The sequence below is a fragment of the Oncorhynchus keta genome, chromosome 12, assembly GCF_023373465.1.
Source record: "Oncorhynchus keta strain PuntledgeMale-10-30-2019 chromosome 12, Oket_V2, whole genome shotgun sequence".
Taxonomy (NCBI): Eukaryota; Metazoa; Chordata; class Actinopteri; order Salmoniformes; family Salmonidae; genus Oncorhynchus; species Oncorhynchus keta.
Window position 1 is genome coordinate 49075760 of NC_068432.1, and position 21980 is coordinate 49097739.

The 21980-nt window shown below is 47.1% G+C and overlaps 1 protein-coding gene across 8 annotated transcripts in view; it reads right to left on the reverse strand.

Moving 5' to 3' along the window:
• The window catches only part of LOC118391619 (probable E3 ubiquitin-protein ligase HERC1), a 136859-nt gene that overhangs the window by 51380 nt on the left and 63499 nt on the right, over nt 1-21980 (reverse strand). For 4 of the 8 annotated variants that reach the window (XM_052458548.1, XM_052458547.1, XM_052458545.1 and 1 more), the window contains exons 34-46: nt 20937-21035; nt 19910-20077; nt 18830-19069; nt 18549-18632; nt 18181-18409; nt 13233-13545; nt 11671-12396; nt 11296-11459; nt 10832-11045; nt 7780-7958; nt 6565-6648; nt 4533-4719; nt 4177-4304 (exon numbers count right to left, since the gene is read on the reverse strand). In XM_052458548.1, coding sequence (XP_052314508.1) covers nt 4177-4304; nt 4533-4719; nt 6565-6648; nt 7780-7958; nt 10832-11045; nt 11296-11459; nt 11671-12396; nt 13233-13545; nt 18181-18409; nt 18549-18632; nt 18830-19069; nt 19910-20077; nt 20937-21035 — 2815 coding nt within the window. Of the gene's footprint in view, nt 1-4176; nt 4305-4532; nt 4720-6564; nt 6649-7779; nt 7959-8339; nt 8390-10831; nt 11046-11295; nt 11460-11670; nt 12397-13232; nt 13546-18180; nt 18410-18548; nt 18633-18829; nt 19070-19909; nt 20078-20936; nt 21036-21980 lie in introns of all 8 variants that reach the window. The other 4 variants (XM_052458546.1, XM_052458549.1, XM_052458551.1 and 1 more) reach the window with 4 other exon arrangements.

A 21980-nucleotide genomic window follows, 5' to 3' on the forward strand; every position in this document is an offset into this window, starting at 1 on the left:
ATTGAAGCAACATCTCAAGACATCAGTCAGGAAGTTAAAGCTTGGTCGCAAATGGGTCTTCCAAATGGACATTGACCCCAAAATGGCTTAAGGACAACAAAGTCAAGGTAATGGAGTGGCCATCACAAAGCCCTGACCTCAATCCTACGGAACATTTGTGGGCAGAACTGAAAAAGCGTGTGCGAGCAAGGAGGCCTACAAACCTGACTCAGTTACACCAGCTCTGTCAGGAGGAATGGGCCAAAATTCACCTAACTTATTGTGGGAAGCTTGTGGAAGGCTACCCGAAACATTTGACCCAAGTTAAAGAATTTAAAGGCAATGCTACCAAATACTAATTGAGTGTATGTAAACTTCTGACCCACTGGGAATGTGATGAAAGAAATAAAAGCTGAAATAAATAATTCTCTCTAATATTATTCTGACATTTCACATTCTTAAAATAAAGTGGTGATCCTAACTGACGTAAGACAGGGAATTTTTACATGTATTGTTTACTAGGATTAAATGTCAGGAATTGTGAAAAACTAAGTTTAAATGTTGGCTAAGGTGTATGTAAACTTCTGACTTCAACAGTATGTGACTCTTTTCAGGAAACTAGGCGTATGTTGCGCGTCACTACTTCACAGGAGAGACATTTGAACGAGATGAGTTCGGATTGGTCTGCCATGTAGCACGCTTCTGTCTATAACATGAGCTAGTCAGTATGTGTCGGTAATCATTTATAATGCAGCTTTTTGAAAGATATCAGGTAGTAGACTGTTGCTCTCCACTTTCTGGAGGACCGAGTTTTGAAATCAGTAGAATTAGAGTATGACAAGTGGGGCGGCAGAGTAGCCTAGTGGTTAGAGCATTGGATTAATAACCGGAAGGTTGCAAGTTCAAATCCCCGAGCTGACAAGGTACAAATCTGTCGTTCTGCCCCTGAACAAGGCAGTTAACCCACTGTTTCAAGGCCGTCATTGAAAATAAGAATTTGTTCTTAACTGACTTGCCTGGTCAAATAAAGGTAAAATTAAATAAATAAATAAATAAAAAAGATGGAGAAAATTCTGGCGTTTGATTGCAAATATGCAGACGGCGTCAAAAAGAGAACACAGAAGGCTCCGGATTACATCTTCAAACTAAGGGAAACCATGGCATCCGTGAAAGAGAGGGAGAAGCGTCCATCCATATATACGGGTAAGAGAGTCCAGCTAGCTACATTTTCAGATATTACACGTTTCTAATTTTGTCAGAAAGTAGTTTTCCTTTCAAGGTAAAGTGTTAGCTAGCATGCTAATGTTAGCTGGCTGGCTCGCTAACATTACATGAATGATCTGTGTTATGATCTGTGTTATATTATTTGTACCTCAGAAATCCATTTGCATTGCTAGTTATAGCCTAATGTTAGCTAGCTAACATTGACCCTGGTTGGTTAGCTTCCTGCAGATTCATGCAGGGTACTAACGTTACGAGTTTATGGTTCGATGTTTAGCTAGCTAGCAACATGTAAACAAAAGACTCCACTATGCAACTAACTATTTCAATAGAATGTTTATGATGTCATTGCGACAACTGTCTATAGACGTAGCTAGTAAATTCGCTATCTGCTCCGATTTCAGAGCACTCTCGTCTGAGGTTGCCAGAGCGCAGAATAACTGACGAATCTACAAATGCTCAACACCCGTTGAATATGGCCGGTGTCAGTAAACATTGGCAAAAGAAAAATGTAATTATATTGTTACTAGCAGCACAGTTGCAGTCACCAATGCTCTGGATAACATAAGCCTTACCAGCTTTGCTGGGACAAGTAAAATGGTCAGTTCTCTAATTTGTGTCTGGAATTTGTGTCTGGAAGTAGCTCGCAAGCTCGCAAGCTACCCGCTATCTCTCTCAGAATGACCTTCTTGATCCAAATCAGTCAGGTTTCAAGACTAGTCATTCAACTGAGACTGCTCTTCTCTGTATCACAGAGGCGCTCCGCACCGCTAAAGCTAACTCTCTCTCCTCTGCTCTCATCCTTCTAGACCTATCGGCTGCCTTCGATACTGTGAACCATCAGATCCTCCTCTCCACCCTCTCCGAGTTGGGCATCTCCGGCGTGGCCCACGGCTGGATTGCGTCCTACCTGACAGGTCGCTCCTACCAGGTGGCGTGGCGAGAATCTGTCTCCTCACCACGCGCTCTCACCACTGGTGTCCCCCAGGGCTCTGTTCTAGGCCCTCTCCTATTCTCGCTATACACCAAGTCACTTGGCTCTGTCATAACCTCACATGGTCTCTCCTATCATTGCTATGCAGACGACACACAATTAATCTTCTCCTTTCCCCCTTCTGATGACAAGGTGGCGAATCGCATCTCTGCATGTCTGGCAGACATATCAGTGTGGATGACGGATCACCACCTCAAGCTGAACCTCGGCAAGACGGAGCTGCTCTTCCTCCCGGGGAAGGACTGCCCGTTCCATGATCTCGCCATCACGGTTGACAACTCCATTGTGTCCTCCTCCCAGAGCGCTAATTACCTTGGCGTGATCCTGGACAACACCCTGTCGTTCTCAACTAACATCAAGGCGGTGGCCGTTCCTGTAGGTTCATGCTCTACAACATCCGCAGAGTACGACCCTGCCTCACACAGGAAGCGGCGCAGGTCCTAATCCAGGCACTTGTCATCTCCCGTCTGGATTACTGCAACTCGCTGTTGGCTGGGCTCCCTGCCTGTGCCATTAAACCCCTACAACTCATCCAGAACGCCGCAGCCCGTCTGGTGTTCAACCTTCCCAAGTTCTCCCACGTCACCCCGCTCCTCCGCTCTCTCCACTGGCTTCCAGTTGAAGCTCGCATCCGCTACAAGACCATGGTGCTTGCCTACGGAGCTGTGAGGGGAACGGCACCTCAGTACCTCCAGGCTCTGATCAGGCCCTACACCCAAACAAGGGCACTGCGTTCATCCACCTCTGGCCTGCTCGCCTCCCTACCACTGAGGAAGTACAGTTCCCGCTCAGCCCAGTCAAAACTGTTCGCTGCTCTGGCCCCCCAATGGTGGAACAAACTCCCTCACGACGCCAGGACAGCGGAGTCAATCACCACCTTCCGGAGACACCTGAAACCCCACCTCTTTAAGGAACACCTAGGATAGGATAAGTAATCCTTCTCACCCCTTTTAAGATTTAGATGCACTATTGTAAAGTGACTGTTCCACTGGATGTCATAAGGTGAATGCACCAATTTGTAAGTCGCTCTGGATAAGAGCGTCTGCTAAATGACTTAAATGTAAATGTAAATGTTAGCCAGTTAGCGTGGGTGCTTGACTGCCGTTAGGTCAGAACGCTCGGATCAAACCTACTTTTCGGGCCAGAGCGTCCAGTGGGTGCTTCGAGAGTGAAAAAGCTCTGAGTTTACTAACGGCCAATCTGACAACGCTCTGAGTGTACTAACGGCCAATCTGACAACGCTCTGAGTGTACTAACGGCCAATCTGACAACGCTCTGAGTTTACTAACGGCCAATCTGACAACGCTCTGAGTGTACTAACGGCCAATCTGACAACGCTCTGAGTGTACTAACGGCCAATCTGACAACGCTCTGAGTTTACTAACGGCCAATCTGACAACGCTCTGAGTGTACTAACGGCCAATCTGACAACGCTCTGAGTTTACTACCGGCCAATCTGACAACGCTCTGAGTTTACTAACGGCCAATCCGACAACGCTCTGAGTGTACTACGGGCCAATCTGACAACGCTCTGAGTTTACTAACGGCCAATCTGACAACGCTCTGAGTGTACTAACTCTCAGAGCGCACTTAGGCACTCCAGATTACATTTCTGAACACACCCGTAGTATAAACCAGCCTTTAGTCTTGAAATCTTTGGATGTTTAGTACATGGCCTCACATGTGAATCCTTAAAGAGGATAACATAGGAAAGCATTGTACTGCACTTTGCTTAATGCCCCTCAATCCACACAGAATCCTTTCCTAACACCAGCAAGGCAGAGTTGTCTGCATACAGCAGGAGTTTACATTCCACTGCTGCAGGCATTTCATTTACATGTAGGAACAGTAGAGGTCCTAGTATGAGCCCCGAGGGACACCACATGATATCCCCTTAGTCTCAGATAGAATCCCATCAATGTCACAGACAGAGAGCTTCGGCTCAGCTACCCAAATATCTTCCTGTTGGAGGTTGTGCTGACCTGCTCTCCTAAAGGATGTTCTGTGCCCCAAACTGGAGCGCTGGCGTCTGGCCGGGGGCGGCCTGTTCCTGGTCAGGTGGACATCTAAGAAGTTCTCCCTCTCCACCAGGTCCAGGCCCGCCAGCAGACTGCAACACAATAACATAACAGTAACTAATCTTCCAACTCAACCAAGCCAACACAATCTTTGTTGTTGTGAATAATCTATTGATCTCAATCTCTCAAACTGACTTGGGTCTTTAATTTTTCTTGAAATAATTATATTGAATTTATGACTGATTAATCGACACAGCTCTACTACCCTTAACTCAATTGATTAAAAAAAGAAAACAAAAAAGGTTGTTTCTGTGTCTGACCTTTCGTTGGGTTCGCTGGTGGGGGCCTCGGGGCACTGTACGGTCTCCGGTCCGTCAGGGGAGGGGGTTTCAGTGGTGGAGGCTCCTGCTGGCTGGCTCTCCATCTGCAGCTCCTCAGTCAGGGGGTGCTCCAACATCCAGCTAGCCAGAACCTCGATGGTCCGCGAGTCTACTTCACCTGCCACACCTGGGGTCAAAGGTCAAGGAGAGGTAAGAGATCAAGTCCAAGTGAGGTGACACAGGCCCTTTAAAAAAAGGGGGGGGGGGGGATATTGCATTAAGGCAATGACAATAGAAGTCAAAGTCAATAATTTGAAAGGGACACATTATACAGAGTGTTAGATTGGAAAGTTTGTGATGGAAGTACACTCAATCCAAACTGATATGGGGAAGAAAGACGACAGTACTAGCCAAGGAGTAAAGAAACTAAAGTGTGAGAGACGGAGAATGAGGGTCCTATTCAATCTAATTCAACGACTAGGTTCATAGTATAAGTATAAAATAGAATTTGTATTGAAAACATGCACGTGCGGATTCATGTGCTTAACCAAACAGTGGTGTTCACAACTAACCTGAACTGTATATGAGTCCATATCAATATCTAAAAATGCTTTCTCACTATACAGAAAAATTAGGTAAAGTAGTCCAGAAACCTAGTTAACAGGGCTTAATTGAGAGGAGCCAGACAGATTTGAGTGGGGTACAGTATGCCAAGGAGAGGGAACAGAAAATTACCATTTGTATCACCATGAGCCTATCATTTCACATATTTGCTGGCTGGTTTGAAAAAGTTAAATTCTTGAATCACGATATATAATTTTTCGATTATAATCTAATGAAAAAAATGCCTAACTATGTCTATTGTAAATCAGGAGTTGGAACCAGTTCAGGGAACAAAATCAAAAACCAGAAAATAACATTTTCTGGTATAATAACAGAATCAGAACCGGGAATGAAAGTGATCTATCCTGTTCCCGGAACAGAACTGTTTTTTTAAAAGCATGGGAACCGGTTAATAACGTTATTTTATGTATTCAAGTCCACAAAAAAACGCAACAAAGTGCCTATGCAAAGCTCTCACTGTCACTCAGAAACTTCTTCCAGTGTCTGCCTGCCAGCTGAAAATCTTTGCCAGTGTGTGTGCGTGTGCAGGTTACCTGCCCCTCCCTCTCTGAAGCATAGGCTACTGTATCCTACTGACATAGCAGCGTGATTCATAATTAGAGAGATTTTTTTTGTGGAGAAGAACGGAATTAACTTTCTTAATGCTCATTAAGGATACTATAGCTATCACATTTCACATTGGATTTATTAACTACAAAAAGGTAAGATGTGTTTTTAATTCTGGTGCCGCTCTGCACACACACACACACTCGTTAGCTAGCTACAGTAGCTCTTGTCCATCATTAAGCCAACTCTCAGGAGTTCAAAGACATTTTTAAGTTCCTCCATAGAAGTCACTCTTCCATAGGTATTATTCTGCGGGCCAAATTCATATAATGCATGTCATAACAAGATGCCCAGCGCACCAAGCCTTCTCCTCCAACCTCTCTTGCTCTCTCCCCACCAGAAAAAAGTCGCATCTCGTGCCCTACACTTGTCTATCTATCATGCACGTAAACAACTATAGCTGGCCCGCACCATAGCAAGCTGCTCTATCCGCACTGATTAGTGAAGTAATTTAAAGTTTAAAAAATATATATATATATATAAACTAACTTTTTTGGGGGTCCGAAACAGTTCAAAACGTTATTTTCCTTGTCAGAACAGTGGAATGGAATTAATAAAATAATAGTTATTTTCAGAACGAAACGATTGGGAAATAATTTTGGTTCCAACCCCTGATTTGTAAAATACTAGTGTCTATACTACGACCCGTTTCGATAGACCGCATGCACAGAGGAAAGACAGTAGGCCTAAAAGAAAGAAACGCAGACCCCCCTGGAAAAGCAGGAACAAGTCTACAACACAGAAAGCGGATGGAGCACAGTACACACCACACTTAACACACAGAGCGCAGCGACAGCAATACCTGCTGCCTCCATGGCCTTGTAGATATGTCTCATAGAGAAGCCCATTTCTAGTAAGCGGACTGGGACAAACATTTGAGGCCGTTCTAGAAATTGAGGAGACAAAAAAAAGGTAAAAGTAAAACAAGCCAACAAATCTGTCATCGACAGTAAAATGTCTGACATGTCATCATACAATGAAGGCAACGACAACTTCCTATCGGGCTGAAATGCAAAAGTATTTCGGTAGTAATATACTGTAAATAAGCTATTTTTGATTTTTATTTTGAATAAATTTGCAAAAATTTATAAAAACCTGGTTTTGCTTTGTCATTATGAGGTATTGTGTGTAGATTGATGAGGGGGAAAAAAATATTTAATCAATTTTAGAACAAGGCTGTAAAGTAACAAAATGTGGAGAAAGGGAAGGAGTCTGAATACTTTCCCGAATGCACTGTAAGTACTATTGCAGTAACAGCACTCAAACCAAAGTTTACGTATTTTACCACAGGAAGTCCCTAAATTGATTTGCAGAACAGTGTGAACTCATTGAGCAGGCTGCACCTTTCCCAAAACAATTGTCACCATCCTAAAAAATGATTTGCTTTTTATCCAGAAAGAACTGGATGAATTCTCTATGTAAGAGTTGCTGTTGCTCTATTTAGGACTGTTCATTTTCAACACAAATTGATGGTTCCATTCAAGCAATGTGAGTAGATGACAAACTGATTGCATGCATGCAATCAATCAACTCTTCATATACAAATACACAAGCTCTGGTTGTCAAAATCAAGCACCCATAACAGAAATAACCAGCTGGACAATGAACATTAGCCGGACATGTCATTCAACATGCCATGACATGCAACAGCCAGACATAAAGTTCCCCGTGAGCAATACAGTATCTATTCTGTCTTGTTATTGACGGAGCGGAGTTGATCTATAGCCTGCTTTCAGATCTGTCTGCGCTGTATAGCCAACTGCAAACATATCTGGGACCAGGCTAGTTGGTCCGTGTTGCTGTGTGACTGGTTCTCTTATTGAATGAGATGGGCAGCACACCATAAAAGGCTGTTTACACATGCAGAACAATTCTGATCTTTTGACACTAATTGGTCTTTTAACCAATCAGATCAGATCTTTTGCCAATAATTGGGCAAAAAAAAAAATCAGAATTGGGCTGCCTGTCTAAACCCAGCCAAATTGCCTTCAATCTTCCATGTATTTGTTTTTCTTACCCGCGCCACGGTTCCTGGCCTGAGAATTAGCGCAGGGCTCCATGAAGCTGGTCTGCTGCTCTGTGAAGCCCTCACAGGAAGATGAGGTGACCAGGCCGAAGCCTGGGCCAGGACCGTGCAACATGGGGGGGTTATTAACCAGGCCAGCCAGGGTAGGGAACCGTGCTAACACCATCCGCCTAGAGGAAGCCAAGCCAACAACACAGTGGTAGTGGGCTGCATTTAGCACAAAGACAGCTGAGATACAGAGGCACCACTGGTTGTGTGGACTACAAGTTCCTGGACAGAGGGAGCCCACAGAATGGAGTACAGTGACAATTAGAGGCTTCCGATTCTCTTCATAGCCTCATCATCAGAGGTAGAAAACGTTTGTTACATTTAACATGTAGGGCCGATTGCTCCATTGAAAATGTCCAGGAAACCGCCTCATAGAGTTGAACTGTGCTGTAAGTCTGCTCGTCTTTGGGAAGCCAGCAGTTAGATCAGAACCAGGAGGAGTTGCAGCAGAGCTGAAGCCTTGGGAGGGTTAGACAGAGCACAGTCTCATTTCACACACTCACCACCACTCTGAGTCTTCTGTGTCTCAGACGAGCTGCCGACTGATATGGATCTGGAGCAGGAACATCAACAACCCAGGCTGTCAATGGAGAGGGTGTGTGGTGTGTGTGGTGTGTGGTGTGTGGTGTGTGGTGTGTGGTGTGTGGTGTGTGTGGTGTGTGTGTGGTGTGTGTGTGGTGTGTGTGTGGTGTGTGTGTGGTGTGTGGTGTGTGTGGTGTGTGGTGTGTGGTGTGTGGTGTGTGGTGTGTGGTGTGTGGTGTGTGGTGTGTGGCCGCTCCGGGCAGCCGAGCGGAAATGGAGGAAAACTCGCCTCCCTGCGGACCTGGCATCCTTTCACTCCCTCCTCTCTACATTTTCCTCCTCTGTCTCTGCTGCTAAAGCCACTTTCTACCATTCTAAATTCCAAGCATCTGCCTCTAACCCTAGGAAGCTCTTTGCCACCTTCTCCTCCCTCCTGAATCCTCCCCCCCCTCCCTCCTCCCCTCTCTGCAGATGACTTCGTCAACCATTTTGAAAAGAAGGTCGATGACATCCGATCCTCGTTTGCTAAGTCAAACGACACTGCTGGTTCTGCTCACACTGCCCTACCCTATGCTCTGACCTCTTTCTCCCTCTCTCTCCAGATGAAATCTCGCGTCTTGTGACGGCCGGCCGCCCAACAACCTGCCCGCTTGACCCTATCCCCTCCTCTCTTCTCCAGACCATTTCCGGAGACCTTCTCCCTTACCTCACCTCGCTCATCAACTCATCCCTGACCGCTGGCTACGTCCCTCCCGTCTTCAAGAGAGCGAGAGTTGCACCCCTTCTGAAAAACCTACACTCGATCCCTCCGATGTCAACAACTACAGACCAGTATCCCTTCTCTCTTTTCTCTCCAAAACTCTTGAGCGTGCCGTCCTTGGCCAGCTCTACCGCTATCTCTCTCAGAATGACCTTCTTGATCCAAATCAGTCAGGTTTCAAGACTAGTCATTCAACTGAGACTGCTCTTCTCTGTATCACGGAGGCGCTCCGCACTGCTAAAGCTAACTCTCTCTCCTCTGCTCTCATCCTTCTAGACCTATCGGCTGCCTTCGATACTGTGAACCATCAGATCCTCCTCTCCACCCTCTCCGAGTTGGGCATCTCCGGCGCGGCCCACGCTTGGATTGCGTCCTACCTGACAGGTCGCTCCTACCAGGTGGCGTGGCGAGAATCTGTCTCCTCACCACGCGCTCTCACCACTGGTGTCCCCAGGGCTCTGTTCTAGGCCCTCTCTTATTCTCGCTATACACCAAGTCACTTGGCTCTGTCATAACCTCACATGGTCTCTCCTATCATTGCTATGCAGACGACACACAATTAATCTTCTCCTTTCCCCTTCTGATGACCAGGTGGCGAATCGCATCTCTGCATGTCTGGCAGACATATCAGTGTGGATGACGGATCACCACCTCAAGCTGAACCTCAGCAAGACGGAGCTCCTCTTCCTCCCGGGGAAGGACTGCCCGTTCCATGATCTCGCCATCACGGTTGACAACTCCATTGTGTCCTCCTCCCAGAGCGCTAAGAACCTTGGCGTGATCCTGGACAACACCCTGACGTTCTCAACTAACATCAAGGCGGTGTCCCGTTCCTGTAGGTTCATGCTCTACAACATCCGCAGAGTACGACCCTGCCTCACACAGGAAGCGGCGCAGGTCCTAATCCAGGCACTTGTCATCTCCCGTCTTGATTACTGCAACTCGCTGTTGGCTGGGCTCCCTGCCTGTGCCATTAAACCCCTACAACTCATCCAGAACGCCGCAGCCCGTCTGGTGTTCAACCTTCCCAAGTTCTCTCACGTCACCCCGCTCCTCCGCTCTCTCCACTGGCTTCCAGTTGAAGCTCGCATCCGCTACAAGGCCATGGTGCTCGCCACGGAGCTGTGAGGGGAACGGCACCTCAGTACCTCCAGGCTCTGATCAGGCCCTACACCCAAACAAGGGCACTGCGTTCATCCACCTCTGGCCTGCTCGCCTCCCTACCACTGAGGAAGTACAGTTCCCGCTCAGCCCAGTCAAAACTGTTCGCTGCTCTGGCCCCCAATGGTGGAACAAACTCCCTCACGACGCCAGGACAGCGGAGTCAATCACCACCTTCCGGAGACACCTGAAACCCCACCTCTTCAAGGAATACCTAGGATAGGGTAAGTAATCCTTCTCACCCCCTCCCCCAACAAGATTTAGATGCAAGTGGCTGTTCCACTGGTTGTCATAAGGTGTATGCACCAATCTGGATAAGAGCGTCTGCTAAATGACTTAAATGTAAAGTAAATGTGTGTGTGTGTGTGTGTGTGTGTGGTGTGTGGTGTGTGGTGTGTGGTGTGTGTGTGTGTGTGCGTGTGTGTGTGTGTACCCTGAAAAGGACTAAGAACTACTGTGATCCGGAAATTAACCTTCATTAATCACTAAACGTACCATAACATAGAAATAGAATGACATAGATTCTATTTCTATGTATGGATCTGTACTCACTGCAGGAGGTTGATGGGGAGGAAGGGGTTAAAGTTCTCCAGGCCATCGGCCTGCAGCGCAGAGAGCAGAGAAGCAGCCAGGTCATTGGTGGATGACGAGGCAGAGGCTCCGTTTGATTGACCGAAGATGGCGGTGCCCTCTGACCCCGTGCTGTAGAGAGACACAGAGCTGGAAGTCTTTGACAGTGGCTGGGACGAGGAGTGGTGACCATGCTCTACAGGGAGAAATTAGAAATACATTATTTTAAATTATTCTTCAGCGGCAACAACAAGCTAAATTGGACGAACTTCAAATTTTGAACAAGTAAAAAAAAAAAATGTTTTCCGCATCACTCATTAAGTTGAACCTTTCACACAATAAGCCAGAGAGAAATACGAAGCCATATTCGACTGGCCAAAACAGAGGACTATACGTCTATTCTGAACATGACATTTTCTATAACCCAATAATAACAGTACTAGTACCCTTCCGGTCTTTGGTTCCTTTGTCCTCCTGCAGTCTGTTGAGAGTTCCTTTGAAGATCAGGACCTGAGCTCTCTCCAGGTCTGACAGGGACACACTCTGTTTGATAGGGCAGGGTCGCACAGCCCACTTCACCATGCTCCGCACCATAAACTGTAGCACAGACCTAGGAACACCATCATGGAAATACTGGAATTCAACGACAGTGTAATGCTAGATAGTTTTATTTTATTTTAAATAATTGCTTGTTTTTAACTGTATATGTAAATGTAATTTTATTTGGGTATTTGAAAAGCACTATATATATATATATATATATATATATATATATTATATTCTGAATTTGTTTTTGAAAAATACATTCAAAATCAATCTACCTCATTTCAGCAGCGTTGCTGTCTTCTCCGGCTGGGGCAGGGCTCGAACCAGAGTCCCCTGGCTTAGCCTGGTCAGGGCTGCTACTGGTCAGGATGGCAGCAGTAGAGGGGTCTTGATGCTTTGGCACCAGCAGCAGGTCAGTAAACTTCCCACAGCTGAGGATGACAGCTAGGGACTTTAAGGCTCCCAGCAGGAGGTAGGAAACCCTTACAGCCCGGAGCTCCAGGGAGAAGACATCTGGCTGGGGCTTGGTCTGATGGGGGGAGGGGGGAGGTAGGGTTGGGGTTGGAGTTGGGGGGCAGGAGGACGAGGTACTACCCTCCTCTGGATCGTCACAGGACTCTGAGAGCGCTCTAGTTGGGGACGGGTGACTGTTCCGCTCCCTCTCTCCTTCCCTCTCCTCTGTTACCCCAGTGCCTCTTTCAATGTCATCATCGTCCATCATGACACGGGCGATGTCTTCATCTAGCCTGCGTTCCAGCACGCTCCGAGGGATGCTCCATCCCTCCTCTTCCTGCTCGGAGGAGCAGCTCTTCCTGGTTCTCCCTGCGCCTCCTCCTCGTCCCCGGGCCTCCTCCTGCTCCTCCAGGAGGCCGGTCAGGAAGATCAGGTCTAAGAGGACAGAGGGTTTGAGGCCTCTGAATCTGCTGATGTCACACTGGGGCACGTCACAGGGCTCCAAGGAGGAGAGCGGGGTGTCGCTGGGTGACCAAGAATTCAGGAAGCTTTGGTTAGTGGTGAGAGAACCAGGACATGAAACAGATGGAGAGGGAGGGAGGAAATGAAGGAGGGAGGACAAAAAAAGAAGAGAAACAAAAAGGAAGAAAAGGGAAAGGTAAGAAGGGTGAATTAGGTAACTGAGGGAAAGACATGATTAAAACAGAACAGAAATAAACAGAAAAGAAAGACAGACATGCACAACAGAACAGGATGGAACTGTAGAGAGACAGAACAGGATGGAACTGTAGAGAGACAGAACAGGATGGAACTGTAGAGAGACAGAACAGGATGGAACTGTAGAGAGACAGAACAGGATGGAACTGTAGAGAGACAGAACAGGATGGAACTGTAGAGAGACAGAACAGGGTGGAACTGTAGAGAGACAGAACAGGGTGGAACTGTAGAGAGACAGAACAGGATGGAACTATAGAGAGAGACAACAGAACAGGATGGAACTGTAGAGAGACAGACAACAGAACAGGATGGAACTGAGAGACAGACAACAGAACAGGATGGAACTGGAGACAGACAGACACAACAGAACAGGATGGAACTGTAGAGAGACAGACAACAGAACAGGATGGAACTGTAGAGAGACAGACAACAGAACAGGATGGAACTGGAGACAGACAACAGAACAGGATGGAACTGGAGACAGACAGACACAACAGAACAGGATGGAACTGTAGAGAGACAGACAGACAACAGAACAGGATGGAACTGGAGACAGACAGACACAACAGAACAGGATGGAACACAAAAGTCTGGAAATAAACAGCACTGTGCATGAAAACAATTATCTACAGTTGAGTGTGTGTGTGTGTAATGTCTACTGTAATACCTGACAGAGAGGTCAGCCTCCTCCCATTGAAGCTTGGCTAGGGGGCTTCCTTCCTTCAGTACCCCCAGCAGGGTAGCCCTTCTCCCACTGGGTTTGTGCAGGCAGAGCCCCCCTGCCCGGAGCCCACTGTCCACTCCTCCGATCAAGGCCAGCACCGGCCACACCTCAGAGCACAAAGCACCCAGCTGGGTCTCAGAGAGGCCTGAGGGTCCCGTCACCAAGTCTCCTGGTTCTACAGTATCCTCTCCAACACATGTCCTGACCTGCTCCTTGTTCTTCTCCCTTTCATCAATTCCTTTAGGTCTTGGGCCTGCTGGATTTAACAGGGACAGATAAGAAATCAGATAGACCACCTGGGAGTTTAAGGCACTGCATCGCAGCCACCAGAGACTCTGGGTTCGCGCCCAGGCCGCCCAGAGCCGGTCGCGACTGGGAGGTCCGTGAGGTGACGCACAATTGGCCTAGCGTCGTCCGGGTTAGGGAGGGTTTGGCCGGTAGGGATATCCTTGTCTCATCGCGCACCAGCGCCTCCTGTGGCGGGTCGGGCGCAGTGCAGTGCCAGGTGCACAGTGTTTCCTCCGACACATTGGTGCGGCTGGCTTCCGGGTTGGATGCGCTCTGTGTTAAGAAACAGTGCGGCTTGGTTGGGTTGTGTTTCGGAGGACGCATGACTTTCGACCTTCGTCTCTCCTGAGCCCGTACGGGAGTTGTAGCGATGAGACAAGATAGTAACTACAAATAATTGAATACTACGAAATTGGGGATAAAAAGGGGGTAACAAAAAATAATAATAATTTTAAAAAATAATAATAATTTAAAATCAGTTACTTTTCATCTTTTTAAGGCTACATTTACATTTTAGTCAGATATAGACTGAAGCAGAACATACAGACTTAAATCAGTGTATTCAACTAAAATAGGTACAACAGCCACATCACGAGCACAGCATAGTAAAAACGTCTTCAAATACCACTAGCCTTCCAGACAATGCTGAATAGCTACAGTTAGTTTGAGCTCGTTCTCTATTCTGTGAACGTATTCAGGTGTGTACATGTGTGACTTGTTTTGGTAATCAGTGGCTGTATACATGTGTGACTTGTTTTGGTAATCAGTGGCTGTATACATGTGTGACTTGTTTTGGTAATCAGTGGCTGTATACATGTGTGACTTGTTTTGGTAATCAGTGGCTGTGTACATGTGTGACTTGTTTTGGTAATCAGTGGCTGTGTACATGTGTGACTTGTTTTGGTAATCAGTGGCTGTATACATGTGTGACTTGTTTTGGTAATCAGTGGCTGTATACATGTGTGACTTGTTTTGGTAATCAGTGGCTGTGTACATGTGTGACTTGTTTTGGTAATCAGTGGCTGTATACATGTGTGACTTGTTTTGGTAATCAGTGGCTGTATACATGTGTGACTTGTTTTGGTAATCAGTGGCTGTATTGGAGAGGGAGGGGTTTCATCTCTTTTCTGAGTATATATAACCAACTTCTCAGCCCCCATCTCAGCGTACTTCATTCTATATCTAGAATATATATATATATCTAGAGGACTCCTGATATCTCCAGGAGTGATTATTTGTTGTGGTCTAGTACTGTCTTTTTCCTAGCTAGGACCAACTACTTAAAGTGCTGCCTGTCTTCCCAGTGGTCTACTTTGGTGTATAAACTGCTGCCTGTCTTCCCAGTGGTCTACTTTGGTGTATAAACTACTGCCTGTCTTCCCAGTGGTCTACTTTGGTGTATAAACTGCTGCCTGTCTTCCCAGTGGTCTACTTTGGTGTATAAACTGCTGACTGTCTTCCCAGTGGTCTACTTTGGTGTATAAACTGCTGACTGCTCATCATTGGCAGATAGACACATCAACCAGGATCAAGGGGCAGGGCAATGTGTGACTTGTTTTGGTAACCAGTGGCTGTATTGGAGGGGGGAGTGGTTTCACCTCTCCTAGGCAATCAGCAATTAGTACAGGGAGGTGTTCTCTCCTCGGCTGCTAGGCAATTGGCAATTAGTGTTAGTTCTGCAGTGGCAGCTGTAAGTTCATCAGAGTTGTTCGTGGAAGGCTCCACACCACTCTCTCAGTATCTTACCTAGTTATTTATAGATTCTCATTTTGATATTTTGGAGCTCTGTGCGTTTTCTATACCTGTTCGCTCCTCTACCTGTAGGCTTCACAGACGCTCCACACCTCTCGGCTGCTACCCTTATAATTTAATGTACCCCGCGCGCACCAACCATGGAATTCTCAGGTCTCTGGCAGCGCTTGGAACTGCGATCAAGAACTCAGAGTTCATCTCAGCCTATGCTGCCCTTCAGTCTCTTGACTTGTTCCTGACAGGGATCACCCCAGAGAACACTGCTACTCCAACTTCTCTTTCTTCATCTGATTGTTTTCTCTCATAGTCCGAGAGCATCTGGTCGTCGCAGTGGTGGCACAGGCTAACTTATTTCTCCTCAGTGGAGATTTTTCTCCCTCACCTCATCTACTCATTTGAATTCCACACTGGCACGGGTCCACTCAAGATTAACGTTGTCATCTATCGACCACCAGGTACCCTGAGAGAGTTGACACCTTGATAAGCTAATTTCCTGAAGATGGCTCAGCGCTCTTCGTACTTGGCGACTTCAACCTCCCGACATCTGCCTTCGATTAATTTATTTCCCCTTCTTGCCTCTTGACCTCACCCTTTCCCAATCCCCTCCAACTCAAAAAGCAGGCAATACGCTTGACAATCTTTACTAGAGGCTGCTCGCCTACTAATCTATTTTTTATTTTTATTAATCTCACTGCAACCCCTCTCCAGGTCTCATCACTACTTTGATTACATTTTCTGTCTCCCTTTCCTCCAATCCGGACCACTCAGCCACTACCCAGATGGTCGTGTGCGGACGCAATATTCTCTCTCTCCCACTACTCTTTCCTCTTCTATCACCTCTCCCTTCTGCTAAATCCTTCTCCCTCCTGTCTCCTGATTCTGCCTCATCGACACTTCTCCTCATCCCATGATTTGCACTGTCCCCTTTCCTCCAGGTTGGCTCGGGCCTCCCCTCCTGCTGAGTGACTGATTGCGAGCTTACAGAACAAGGCTGCGGGTAGCTGAGCAAAAATGTAGGGAAGTAGAAATGGAGGAAAACTAAACTTCCAGAAGACCTATAATCCTTTCAGTCCCTTCTCTCTACCTTCTCTTCCTCTGGATCTGCTGCTAAAGCCACTTTCTATCACTACATTTCAAGCTTCTGCCTCGAACCCTATGAAACTCTTTTCTACTTTCTCCTCCTACCTTAATCTTCCACCCCCTCCAGACATCCGCTACTCAGTCCACTGGTCTCAACTCACACAGAACTACCCTAAGCCCTGACCTCTTTCTCCCCTTTCTCTCTTGACTAGTGAGGTCTGGCCCCCAGACAACCTGCCATCCTCCCTTCTCCAGACTATCTCTGGAGACCTTCTCCCATTCCTGAATTCCCTCATCAACTCATCCCTCACCACTGGCACTGCGTCCCCTCAAGAAACCAACACTGACGTCAACTAGACCTGTATGCTTTTCTTTCCAAAACACTTGAGGATGCTGTCTCTGAACAACTTTCATCTCAGAATGATCTTCTTGACCATAACCAGTCAGGCTTCAAGACTGCTCTTCTCTTTGTCACAGAGGCTCTCCGCACTGCCAAAGCTGACTCTCTCTCCTCTCATCCTCCTACATCTATACGTTGCCTTCAACACCCTGAACCATCAGATCCTCCTCTCCACCCTCTTAGGGCTGGGCATCTCAGGCTCTGCACACTCCTGTATGGCATCCAACCTAGCAGGTCTCTCCTACCAGGTGACATGGAGAGGATCGGTGTATGCCCCACGTACTCTCACTACTGGTGTCCCCCAGGGCTCAGTTCTAGTCCCTCTTCACTTCTCACCAAGACAGTCATATCCTCACATGGTCTCTCCTATCATTGCTATGCGGGTGACACTTAAATATTTTTCTCCTTCTGACACCCAACTTGGATGTCGGAACTGCTCTTCCTCGGGGGGGGGGGATGCCTTCTCACTCAAATACCTCGCCATCACTGTTGACAACTCCAGTGTCACCCTCCCAGAGTGCAAAGCACTTTGACGTAACCCTGGACAATACCCTGTCGTTCTCTGCAAACATCAAAGCAGTGACTCGTTCCTGCAGGTTCATGTTCTACAACATCAGTAGAGTACGACCCGACCTCACACAGGAAGAGGAACATCCGTAAAGTACGACCCTACCCCTCACAGGAAGTGGCACAGGTTCCTAATCCAGGCATTTGTCTTCTCCCGTCTGGACTACTGAAACCCGCTGTTGGCTGGGCTCCCAGCTTGCGCCATCAAACCCTGAAACTGATGCAGAACGCTGCAGCGCTCTTGGTTTTCAACCTTCCCAGGTTCTGTAACCTCGTTCCTGCGCACACTCCACACAACCAAGACCGTGGTGCTTACCGACAGAACAACGAGAGGAACTGCCCCTCCCTACCTTCAGACTAAGCTCAAACCCTACACCCCAACCTGAGCATTCCGTTCTGCCACCTCAGGTCTCTTGACCCTCCAGCCCAGTCCAAGCTCTTCTCTGTCCCGGCAGCCCAATGTTGGAACCAGCTTCCCCCTGAAACTAGGCCAGCACAGTCTCTGCCCATCTCCCCGGAAACCCATCTCCCCGAAAACATCTGAAACCCTACCTCTTCAAACAGTATCTTAAATAATCCTCCTCATCGCGACCCCCCTCCCTCAAATCAAAAACTAACAACCAGCATTTGATAGATACGTTATTGATGAAAAATGTACTTTCTATGCCTGTGATATGTAGTTGTCCCACCTCGCCTATTTTAAGATGAATGAACTAACTAAGTCACTCTGGATAAGAGCGTCTGCTAAATGACTAAAATGCTAAATGTATCATACTGCTATAGTGTGCGCGCCCAGTGGCTGACCATGTTTGACGGTCCCCAGGCCTCCCTCCTTCATGAGCGGTCCTATGAGCTCCAGCCGGCTCTGCATGTGCTGGTTGATGTGTTGTGTCCAGTAGCCGTCACACTGGTGCAGCCTGCGGAGGAGCTGCACCGTGGCCTCCAGCAGTACTGTGGTGCGGGGGGAACACAGTGGTTCGCCAGGCAGCAGGTCACTGGGCATGCCTCTCATCTGGAGGTCACACAGTGCCACCTAGGGGTAGAGCAGGGTAGTGGTAGGTCCTACTTTAGTCCATTGAAAGCAGACTGATAACATTATATAGACATCTACCTTGTATTAAAAGAGCCAATTTAAGATACAGTCACACACAGTCACACACAGTCACACACACCTTCTCTCCAGGGTTGCTGCTGTAGAATAACACACAAGGGTACAACTCCGTGGCCTCCACACCTTCAAAAGCCAACTTAGGCTCCTGTCAACAAGACACAATATTAGGCATGTCCTATTGATATTCAGACGAATATCCTATGCCTGCCAGCAACAAATGTCATGGAAATCGACAATAAAAGTATTTTATTGTATCGTAATAATGAATAATAATCATAATAAACTGAATTTAATTGGGTTGAATTGAATTCCTTTCGTCCCCAGGCTGTAAAGTATACAGACCTTGTTGTTCTTGGCAAAAGAGATGGTTCTAGCCTCCATGTCCAGGATGCAGGTGATGGTGTCTCCCTGAGTGAAAGATGGCAGGGCCCGGCCCAGCTCCCCTCCGTGGTACAGACTTCCGCTGTAGGCCCGGTACAGCCACATGTCTGTGGTGGTGCGGTGGTTGTAGTCCCGGATGGGCCAGCGTGACACTCCGATACAAGTCCCCTCGTTCCCTTTGTTCTCCTTGGTGATGTTGAACTGGAGGAGGGTGATGAAGAAGTGGAATTAGGAGGATACAATGTTGCCCGATTTCAGGATTTAGGCAACTTAACGTGTCTTTTAATCATTGACATTGTAGTCAAACTGTACAGAATCACTTATCTACAAATCACCTTGCATCCTAAATACTTATACTCAGTATGATCAAGACTACCTAGACTAACCGGTGCCCCTGCACATTGACTCTGTACCAGTACCCCCTGTATATAGTCTCGCTATTGTTATTTTACTGCTGCTCTTTGATTATTTGTTACTTTTTTTCTTAAAGCATTGTTGGTTAAGAGCTTGTAAGTAAGAATTTCACAGTAAGGTTTACACATGTTGTATTCTGTGCATCTGACAAATCAAATTTAATTAGATTTTTGATTAGAGATGCTGTGCCTCACCTTGAATCCTAAAATACTACTACTACTCAGTACGATCCAGATTAGAGATGCTGTGCCTCACCTTGAATCCTAAAATACTACTACTACTCAGTACGATCCAGATTAGAGATGCTGTGCCTCACCTTGAATCCTAAAATACTACTACTACTCAGTACGATCCAGATTAGAGATGCTGTGCCTCACCTTGAATCCTAAAATACTACTACTACTCAGTACGATCCAGATTAGAGATGCTGTGCCTCACCTTGCTCAAATGGATCCTCTCAAACACACTGATTAACTAGTACAGACAGTCTACAGTCCATAAAAAGCAGCCTGAGGTGATGAAGTGGCAAGGCGGTAGCGACGAGGCCGTACACCTTCCCTTCTGAGCCATCTTATATTATCCTGTACATTTTACTCATTAAATAAAGTACTTTAATACCCCCCTTACCTTCCATATGAAGCAGCCGGAGTTGATGGCTGTGGTGGCGAGGCCGTACCCCTTCCCTCCTGATCCATGAGACAGGACGTTGCCGCTCTCCAACGAGCAGCAGATCAGCTTGTAGGGGTCAAAGGAGAAGTCTCCAATAGGAATAGACTCATCTTCACTTCCTGGGTCCTGGAACACAGCATGAACATGTATACCATTTAGCATACGCTCTTATCCTAAGTGACTTAGAGTAGGTTCCTAACCCACGACCTTACAGGGACGTTCCTGACCCACGACCTTACAGGGACGTTCCTGACCCACGACCTTACAGGGACGTTCCTGACCCACGACCATACAGGGACGTTCCTGACCCACGACTTGTACAGGGACGTTCCTGACCCACGACCTTCCAGGGACGTTCCTGACCCACATGAACCTATACAGGGACGTTCCTGACCCAGTGACCTTACAGGGACGTTCCTGACCCACGACCTTACAGGGACGTTCCTGACCCACGACCTTACAGGGACGTTCCTGACCCACGACCTTACAGGACGTTCCTGACCCACGACCTTACAGGGACGTTCCTGACCCACGACCTTACAGGGACGTTCCTGACCCACGACCTTACAGGGACGTTCCTGACCCACGACCTTACAGGGACGTTCCTGACCCACGACCTTACAGGGACGTTCCTGACCCACGACCTTACAGGGACGTTCCTGACCCACGACCTTACAGGGACATTCCTGACCCACGACCTTACAGGGACATTCCTGACCCACGACCTTACAGGGACGTTCCTGACCCACGACCTTATAGTAGGTTCCTAACCCCACGACCTTACAGTACGTTCCTGACCCACGACCTTATAGTAGGTTCCTAACCCCACGACCTTACAGTACGTTCCTGACCCACGACCTTATAGTAGGTTCCTAACCCAACGACCATTAAGCTACCAACTGAGATAAACAGGACCACATTACTCAAACTCAACAAACACCACACCAAGTTCATAAAATGTCCATGATATTGTAACTGTGAATACCCTGTTGGAGCTCTCTGCTGTTTTTTCTTGGTTCTTCTTCACAGCTAAAGGCTCCTCCCACATACACACTGAGAGAAGCCCAAACAGCTGATCAACTATCTGAAAAGGGGAGGGAGGGGAAAAATGGAAGAGGAGAAAACAAGTAAGTTCCATGCTTTATAACTGGTAGGTACAGAGAGACAGTAGAATACTCTGTGGTCTTTATCAGACAGACACAGTAGAATACTCTGTGGTCTTTATCAGACAGAGACAGTAGACTACTCTGTGGTCTCAGACAGACAGAGACAGTAGAATACTCTGTGGTCTCAGACAGACAGTAGACTACTCTGTGGTCTTTATCAGACAGACAGTAGACTACTCTGTGGTCTTTATCAGACAGAGACAGTAGACTACTCTGTGGTCTCAGACAGACAGAGACAGTAGAATACTCTGTGGTCTCAGACAGACAGAGACAGTAGAATACTCTGTGGTCTCAGACAGACAGAGACAGTAGAATACTCTGTGGTCTCAGACAGACAGAGACAGTAGAATACTCTGTGGTCTCAGACAGACAGAGACAGTAGAATACTCTGTGGTCTCAGACAGACAGAGACAGTAGAATACTCTGTGGTCTCAGACAGACAGAGACAGTAGAATACTCTGTGGTCTCAGACAGACAGAGACAGTAGACTACTCTGTGGTCTCAGACAGACAGAGACAGTAGACTACTCTGTGGTCTCAGACAGACAGAGACAGTAGACTACTCTGTGGTCTCATACAGACAGTAGACTACTCTGTGGTCTTTATCAGACAGAGACAGTAGACTACTCTGTGGTCTCAGACAGACAGTAGAATACTCTGTGGTCTCAGACAGAGACAGTAGAATACTCTGTGGTCTCAGACAGAGACAGTAGAATACTCTGTGGTCTCAGACAGACAGAGACAGTAGACTAATCTGTGGTCTCAGACAGACAGAGACAGTAGAATACTCTGTGGTCTCAGACAGAGACAGTAGAATACTCTGTGGTCTCAGACAGACAGAGACAGTAGAATACTCTGTGGTCT